This window comes from Rhipicephalus sanguineus, chromosome 8 (genome assembly GCF_013339695.2).
Source record: "Rhipicephalus sanguineus isolate Rsan-2018 chromosome 8, BIME_Rsan_1.4, whole genome shotgun sequence".
Taxonomy (NCBI): Eukaryota; Metazoa; Arthropoda; class Arachnida; order Ixodida; family Ixodidae; genus Rhipicephalus; species Rhipicephalus sanguineus.
In genome coordinates, this window is record NC_051183.1 from 2,299,047 (window position 1) to 2,307,985 (window position 8,939).

The 8,939-nt window shown below is 47.6% G+C and overlaps 1 protein-coding gene across 1 annotated transcript; it reads left to right on the plus strand.

Annotated features, from left to right (window-relative positions):
- The first annotated feature begins 519 nt into the window (after nucleotides 1-519).
- On the plus strand, nucleotides 520-4,182 carry LOC119401221 (uncharacterized). The gene is made up of 2 exons (XM_037667902.2): nucleotides 520-1,033; nucleotides 2,918-4,182. The coding sequence occupies exons 1-2, from the start codon at nucleotides 578-580 to the stop codon at nucleotides 3,455-3,457; spliced, it is 996 nt and encodes a 331-aa protein (XP_037523830.1). The 5' UTR covers nucleotides 520-577; the 3' UTR covers nucleotides 3,458-4,182.
- The last annotated feature ends 4,757 nt before the right edge of the window (nucleotides 4,183-8,939 follow it).

Sequence of the window (8,939 nt, forward strand, 5' to 3'; positions counted from 1 at the left end):
CATTCACTCCGTGGATATGCTGTGATTTTTTTTATTATTTATTTTATATAAGATGATTTTTCGCTCACAACTAACGACGCCGACACCGACGCCGACAACGGAATTTCTGCCGAACGAGCTCTTTAACGCAGTCGCGTTAAAACTGGGTCTCAGCTTTACTCCTTGGTGATCCTTCCTCTCGGCCCTACCGATCTGTAATATTGCGTGGTTGGTTGTAGAATAGGTATAACTTTTGTATTTCAGCGACACGAAGGCTTATAATGCTATCATAAACTTATTTCTTTTTTTTTTGTTTTTGTAGCAAAGATTATACCCCAATTTTTTTTGCGTTCTTCCTTGTGGAAAATGATAGCATCCGAAGATTTTACTTTATCGTATTCTTAGCGTTATTGGCATGCAGTCATGCACTTCAAGTCCGCACCGAGTTAGCATTGAAGTTCAGCCACTTCGAGCTACTAACATATTTCTGCTTACATCGTTCCTATTCTGCAACATTTATATGCCAGAATGCTTCGCACAGCTTTGGTGAGGAACAGCCGAACAACGTCGGGAAGGCGAAGAAGAAGAAGACAGCAGGATGGGCAGCGCACTGCGCAGGGGCCTGAGCGATCAGCGCAGCGGTCTGACGGATCGCGAGAAGAGGCTTATTCGAAACAGCTGGCGCAAGTTCTGCGAGCAGAATCCAGACTACGGCGTGCGCATCTTCATCGGCATGTTCGCCAAGCACCCCGAGTACCTGCAGATGTTCCCAAGGTTCAGGGACAAGGAGCTGCGCACGCTGCGCGACGACGCCAAGTTCCGGGCGCACGCATGCGCCGTGGGCCACCAGCTGTCGGCCATCGTGGAGTGCATTGAGGACGACGAGGTGTTCATCGAGCTGATCCGCAAGAATGCTGCCAATCACCTGCCCAGGGCCGGCGTGGGGCCGTCGAACTTCGAGAGCCTCTTCACGGCGGCGCTCGAGCAGATGGTGGCCAGCAACAAGGCACTCATGACGCCAGCCACTCTGAGAGCCTGGGAGAAGCTTTTCAAGGTGAGCTAGTAGAACGGTTTGCTGTGCAAGTTGGTTCATGGTCATGAAATAAAAGCAGAGCGCAAAAAAAAAACAGAAAGGCAAGGAGACGAGACGACCGCTCCCCACGAACTGGTTCTTTTCGGAAAAATTGTGGAATATGTAAAACCCAGTGCATCACAGGCGCGCCTGCGCACACATCAAGAGACAAATACAGTAAATAAAGCTACAGATTACGGTATAGCAGCTCAATCTCCCGGCCCCGAAAGAAGTGATTCATAGAAGCAAGACACGTTTAAAACCTTTCGAAATCAGAATATCTAGTGTCCGCAAGTTTGCATTTGTCAATACGAGCGAATACACAAGCTACCTGCCCCTGCCACGGCCGCTGGATGGAAAAGCGCGCATGCGTTTTCCGTCCAGCAGCAATGCCCCTGCATTAGCTTTCAGCACTTTGGATTGCAAAGCGATATCTTATGCCAGAGTGGCAGGAAATGATTGCTTGTACTGGTGTGATGGTCACTCTACTCTGCTGGCCAAACTTTTGCACCGATCGACAGACAGAAATGATGCGCTGTAATCTTTATTTAAGCAAAAGATGAAGAGGTGTAAATGTCATACACTCTGGCATCAATTAGGAAAGGTACTACGCTGGCGCCTTTTTTTTAAACACGAAAGTGTTTTATGCCGGGGTCCACCAAGACTTCATGACGTATTTCCGTCACGGAAATGACGTCGAAAAAATTTACACGATCAGATGGCAAAGAAAAAAAGTTCCGTCAACGGGCACCGAACCCACGATTGCTCGGTCCGCAAAAACAGATGCCGGGCACGCTATTCACTGCGCCACGGTCACAGACTCTAGAGGCTTTACAAACGCGCCTTTTATATCTACCACTCTACCGGCGGTCGGCGGGGTGGTGTTGACCTCTGGGAGCGGTAAAGTAAAATAATTCGTCATTACTGTGGCCTCCGCGATTAGCACCTGCAACGCGTTACACGTCCGTCCCATTCGGCGTGTTTTCAATAGAAGTTCAATTTTGTCAATGCCTTAACACACCGAGAGGTGGCGACCTTACCCTAAGCGTCGTAAAAACGTCGGCCTCGCTCATAGCATCACGCTAATACAAACCAAAAATAGCTCTGCGACGCGCGCCTGCCTCACATGGCTGTAACACCGCGTTCCCCGCTCACGCGCTCGCCCCGAAAAAAATCGCGGCCAGGCTACCGGGGCGCACGACGCGCTTTGCGTTTCCCTGTAGTCCGGCCGTGGGTGTTCAATCACATTTTAACATGCCGCGGGATGGCGACCAAGCTCTGCGTCTAATATGCGACGCTCTTCTGGCTATCACACCTCGTTCTCTGATTACGCTTTCACCGTTAACTACTACAGCTACCACAATGATTTGTTTAATCATTTAACGTGGACGTTAGACGTCGTGATGGAGATGTACCACCAATCATCAAATTGGGTGCATCCACGTTAAGCGGTGTTATAGCTGCCAGACATCAGTATACATTGTGCAAACTCTTTCATATCAATCTATACCAAACATTTAGTTTCTTCTGCAAGGGCACGCTTCACTTTCGTGTTATTCCGATGCCTATGATGGAGGGATCATGTATCTTTTTAGAGATATCCTGGATTCCACCTTGATTTATATATCTCGACCATTAGTCAATGCCGGGCGATGGGGGGGGGGGGAGATTTAAAATGGCTCATGTTATACCTGGATTTGATTAGCGTCCACTTTGTTTTGTTCGCGCAAGGTCTTCGCTTCTCTATAAACCAACTGGGCAACTTTAATGCTTCAAAACGTTGTGTGAAGGTTTGTGCACGACAAGAAATAAGCAGGAATGTTTGATCGGCAGACTTGATTTTGTTTGTTTTTTTGTTTTTTACAGATGATGAACACAATCACGAGGAACGTATATGAGGAGGCGGCCGAAATCTCAGCCACCAGCCAGGAGACGTCGTCGGGCGACGACCACTCGCTGGTCGACCCTGTCGCTGGCTTTGCTGAACACTCGAAGAGTGACGCAGCCGAGGTTTCTGCCGGTGGCAGCCCCGCGCAGGTTCCAATGACCGCCCAGGGAACCACCGCTGGTACTTCCGAAAAACTGACCAAGGAGGGTCCGGACGGGGCTCCTGGAATTGCGAGACCAAGCACCGTGGCGCCCGCTGGAAGCGCCAGTCCCGCGACGATACCATCATCGAGCATGCCGAACCAAGCGAACGGTGCTTCGGGCAAGCGTTCTCGCCACGACGTTGCCGAGTATTCGAAGCGGAGAACGTCGGCTCCTGCTCCGAAGACTAGCGGCACGCAAGCACCACGAGCTGCGGCACAGGGCACGCTGCGCGGCGCAGTGTCTTCGGAAAGGGTAACCAAGACGGCCCACCAAGATGCGTCATCACACGAGAACGCGGATGCGGCTACGCTATAGCCCTTCGTCGCTTCGTCGATCACTAAAGCGACAGTGTATTGCTGGAGTACGTAATCACGCCAGCGCTTTGAAGGGTATAGATCTCGTCCCGCAATGATCCCCTCAGAGCTTGCGGATCGCAGTCTCTTTCTTGTCGACGTGCATTAAACCGAACGTTTTTGTCGTCCACTCGTACAAAAATTCGATGCAATTTAACTGTTGCACCCGCGTGGTACTGTGAAGACACAACTTAGTAATGCTGCGGAAGCGCACTGATTGCTACGGCATCGTGGGTTCCGATTCGTTCCTTAATAAAGGGGAACGCAACTGCAAATTGATATTTTCTTGCACAGCTTCTGGCAATTTTCTAAGTCACCGTTATTTCTAAACAAAAACAAAGGCCGACAGAGTTGTGATGGAGAACCCATTGCTTGCCCGTCTTGCACCTCGCAGCTGCAGACGATGTGAGATAATTATATAAATTGAATAGGGAGAGCGTTATTAGCTGATTTCATAAGCCGTTTCGCACTTGGCGTCGGTTCTATCGGGTGGGCACTTGCGGAATCTCGGGGGAGGCAGCTGGGTATCGGCTGATGAGATGTAGCGCATGAAAAGCCCGCTGCTATGTGCGAACTGCACGTGATCGATGAACGGATATAAGCCTAGCCGCGAATGCATTTTTATCGACGAGACTTAGTTAATAAAATGGTGCGGAAGGTTGCAACGTTCACAACACCTGTGCAAAACACGCGCACTGAATGATTCACTGAATGAATACTTCACACGCAATGAATGATCTACTTTATATTGTTCATGTTGATTTTAAGAAACCTATATCAACTCTTCAAGTGCGACCGTACTGAGTACGTATACAACACTACAGAAGTGCGGTGTAGCAATGATGAACCCTAAGCCCTGTACAAACCCTCAGTCCCAGATGTAAACGTTTTCGGTAGTCATTCTCAGTAAGGGAAATAAACGCGGCCTATAAATACCCAATGCTGGCTCAAAAGGTGATGCTGCGCAGGTCACTTCACCTAGTTGTATCCTTAAAGATACACTAGTAAAAATGACGGGGTGTTTGTGGAAAATCACTTAGAGGGGTACTGACACCTTTTTTTTCGAAGGCGAGTTTACTCTGCCATACGAATCTCGTGTATGCAGAGACGACTCTGAGCAAGTGTGAAGCTCAGCAAATGCTCATAAGAGACTTTAATTTGATATTAAAGTCAATTTTTCCATAGCGCACCCAATGACATCGACACTAGCTTGACGTCAGGCTACAGTACAAATTCTGGTGACCTCACGCGGCAGTATGGCTAGTTGTGATTAGAGTGACCTAGAATAGGGGGAGTGTCCAAAGCGCCGGCTCCCGCGTGGGCCTTTTGCCGTGAACTCCCGCGCCGCGCCGCTGCTGCGCCGGACCCGTGGGCTTTCCGCGCTCGGGAAGCGCGCGGAAAGCGAGGGGCGTCTGCTACGCGCTGTAGTTTTTTGCGCCGCGTTTCCACACAGGGCACTTGAAGTCTACTTAACTTTTATAATGCGGTGCGAAATGGAGCTTATCCATCATTAAGCGTTGTGTTAGTGCTGGGGCAACAACAGAATCCAAAAAATCGTGTGTCAAGCGGCATCAGCGTGGCCTAGTTCCGGTGACACAGTTCGAGAACGTTGGTGCGTGGGTAAAAACGCGCAAAACGGGCACGCACAAGCAAAGAACGAAAAAAAAACCTTATTCGAACGAGTGATCGGGCAATAGTATCACGCATGCTCGAATTAAGAGTAATAAAAGTAAATTGCACGCGCAGTCAGCTGAAATACTTGCGCGCAGCGACCGCTTCACACTACTAGCTTTTTACTCATAGTCGCCACTGGTTTTCTAGCCACATGCACACCGCTTTATTCGACAATTCATTAGCATCCACTAGCTCTTTATTATGGACGGAGCACACCAGGAAGACGCAAGGGAAAAAAGAAAGACTAGAGACGGCCATACGACCGCAATGCTGTTGGCTTATTTTCGCTTCTGAGGTAGCGTACAACAAGGCTCACCGTGCGCAAACATTTGAAAGAAAAGCAAAGCCAGGTAAACTAACCATATTCCACAAGTTTTTGCATAAAAGGCGTAATATAGAATATGCTTTACAAATATCCAGATATCATGAAACAAAGTTACAAATGCCCCCATTCTTGCTGTACAAGCTGCCTGAACGAAAATACAGTAAGAAATTCAAAAATAGAAGTGTAATATCTCAATCACTTCAGAAAATTGTTCAAATGCAGAGATCCCTTATGTACCTTAGGCCTGAAAAAATGCAAGATGCGCCTCTTTTGTCCCACAGACGCGCGCAATCAGCTGCTCTGAACTGACAATCACGTTTGTTTTCGGACGATCGCTCGTAACATGAAGTGAGGCGTACACGATGTTGCACTGTTATCTATTCATTTACTTTAACTTGTCTTGTTTTTTTTAAGGTAGAGCCTTAGATGCCTCATCAAACACGAAAATTGACCGTCGGCGTCCCGCGTAGCCAACACGAGCGATGCACAAAATGATCACGCGATGACGTCAACAGAACTTGTGACGTCAACGTCACTATGACGTCATTCAACGTGACGCCATATGATGGCGCCATCACATGACATGGTCGCTTTGCATTGCCTCCGTGATCGGGGGCCGATCACGGAGGCAACGTAAAAGCAGGTGAGGTGCAGAAAGCTTGCAATGCCTTCGATCCTGTCTGCAGTCCGAAACCACGTTATGTGCAGAAAGCTTTCGGAGAAGGGCGAGGGAGGATCAATGCATCGACTGACGAAAAAGATGGCTTTCGTTTTCGAGTCATCTCAGGCGAATGCATAAGAGACCATGTTTTTTTTTCATGTAATTTTTTCGCATACATTTTACCTATGCGGTCAGTTCTTCAAAATGTATGGGTAAGTCTAACATGTTTACATCGATATTGGTGACCACCACGTTTTTTATAACCTTACGGAAACAAATCGTCAGACCACACATCGTCAGAATTATTTGTGGCTACAGAAAGCGGGTTTGCGCGCCACACACCATAATATTATTATAGTCGTTACGCAAATGGCAAGCATGTCAAGTTAGTGATGCCATGACCTATTGGTCGTGTTGGGCATACATACATTCTGCCCCTCCGTGCCAATTTTCGTGTATACCACGTGAACGAGACGCGAGTAATTTTTTACTTTTGGTAGCGCGGCCACGCCGACTGACACATTCGGCTTCGCATGAAATGGCTTGAAACAGCAGAGCTCCGGAGGCAGCCTTGTAAAACAAATCGAATGCACGAAATAAAAGATAGGATAGGAAGGGTGCAAACGCGTTAGCATGCATGAGCTAGTTACTACGTGCATTATGTGCTACGTTCTCCTGGTTACCTCCAGTTTATTCTCTCCCGCAGCAAGTTTACGTTCGTCATTCCACACGAAAGTAACTTAAGCGCCTTTTCTCACGATGAAGTGCGCGCAGGATGCGTTCCTCAAACAGCCGCGGAAGTGTGGACCAATGCGGTGACAAACCAGCTGAAAGGATATATACAAAATCTCCGTTTCATGACACACAAACTAACAAACGCGTTATCTGTGTGATGAGTCGCTGCAGTATTATGTTGCAGTGACGCAGTATTAAACATTGCCCAAATTTCCGCAATTTTAGCTAATAGCGGCCAAAATATGACGCGCGTAGCAGACGCTCGCCGCTTTGACGCGGCCTTCGCCGCGGAGAAAGCCCACGGGTCCGGCACGGCAGCGCCGCGGCGCGGAAGTTCACCGCAAAAGGCCCTCGCTCCTCCCATGTATTCGCGCGGCGCTTTGGACACTCCCCCTATTCTAGGTCACTCTAGTTGTGATGACATTAGGTGCCAAAACTTCCAAGATGGTCGCTTGTGCGTCACCAAAACTTCCAAAATGGCCGCTTGTGCGTCACGAACGGAGCCACGGCGCGGAGCGGCCGTAGAAACGTCACTATTTATTGTGCGAGCACGTGACGAGAAGCTCATACCGTGTTGTGACGACAGGGTACAGTAGGAACCGAAACTATAGCTTTTAAAAACATACTGTAATTACTTTTTCAGGGCGCACTCGCGCTTAGCACTACCTTTTCTAGGCTCTTGAGGGCTTGACCTTTCATTTGACGCAAAAAACGACAAGTGAAAATATTCGTGTGAGTACCCCTTTAAGGTTAAGCGCAAATGTAAGTACGTATCACACATGGTCGATTAATTATAGATTGCCCTTAACTTTTATCAACGGTGTTTCATCACTGCGCACATCCTGGTTGTGTGGACTCACTTTTGCGGTCCAGTAGTTGTAAATGTGAGGCTGTGTACTGGGGCAAATCTGTTCCAAGACCACTGATTGTTCATGTAGATGCAAGATGCTCCGTGTCGGAATAGCCTATGCTCAATAAAAAGCTCCGTTTTGGGATCACTGCCGAGCCAGCGAGAATGATTCCTTAAAAAACAGGCGGAAATTATCATTGAAGGTTTGGAGGAGAAAAAATTTGGCAGAACACACGCCTTGTGGAAATCGGGGTTATTAAAGGTTAACGTATTGTCTGACGTAACGCCAGCACTCACTTTAGAGCACAGAAGTATTTTCGAAACGAAGTGCACATTACGGTACGATAACAAGAATATTATACATAATTTTTCTTAGCCTATTCCTCCGGTGTCGAGCAACGCTTGATTATAGCTTGCTGAATCATAGGAATGCAAATGTAATCATTATTAGACTTCTATGAAAGCGGAGCAAACACTGGAACCACAATTGATGTTAACCCGGCATGACGCCTCTATCATAGGAGTACGTATGTAATGTTCTTTGCTTTGTTACAACTAGATAGCCAGCACTGCAGCTTGAATTAACGCTGCACCGACATTACACCTGCTTTCCAAAGCAGTTTCAAGACGTGGTTTGGCTCTGTGGTAACCTAACTGCCACGCAGAATGCTTGGGTTCGATTCCTGCTGCTGGGATCCTGATTTTTGTTCCTTGCATTCGTCGGGTCGACGCTGCCGATATAGGTTTTTCTTTACGCTTTCGCATTTGCATTAACAACGTCTATTCTTGCCGTTCCTGGAAGATATAGACTGTCAATCACTAAGTGGCGCATACCAACTAACCGGAGCCTGTGGTATACGGGTATGTGCCCCACGTTTGTGGAGGAAATGGTTTGACGACCTACGCGACAAGATTTTTATGCTATTTATGTCATGACCACACCGTCGTATTGGTCAAGCCCTCTTACCCTCCCATGCCAATTTTAGTCTACACGAAGCTAAGGAGGCGATCACGAGAGCACCCAGACGTAGGCACCTAGATAGATAGATAGATAGATAGATAGATAGATAGATAGATAGATAGATAGATAGATAGATAGATAGATAGATAGATAGATAGATAGATAGATAGATAGATAGATAGATAGATAGATAGATAGATAGAAATGCACAAAATGGCTTGGTTAACTAAGAAATGCT

Coding starts and splice junctions, on each gene's coding strand:
- LOC119401221 (XM_037667902.2), top strand. CDS start 578: ATGGGCAGCGCACTGCGCAGGGGCCTGAGCGATCAGCGCAGCGGTCTG. Junction 1,034..2,917: donor CCTGGGAGAAGCTTTTCAAG/GTGAGCTAGTAG, acceptor TGTTTTTTACAG/ATGATGAACACAATCACGAG.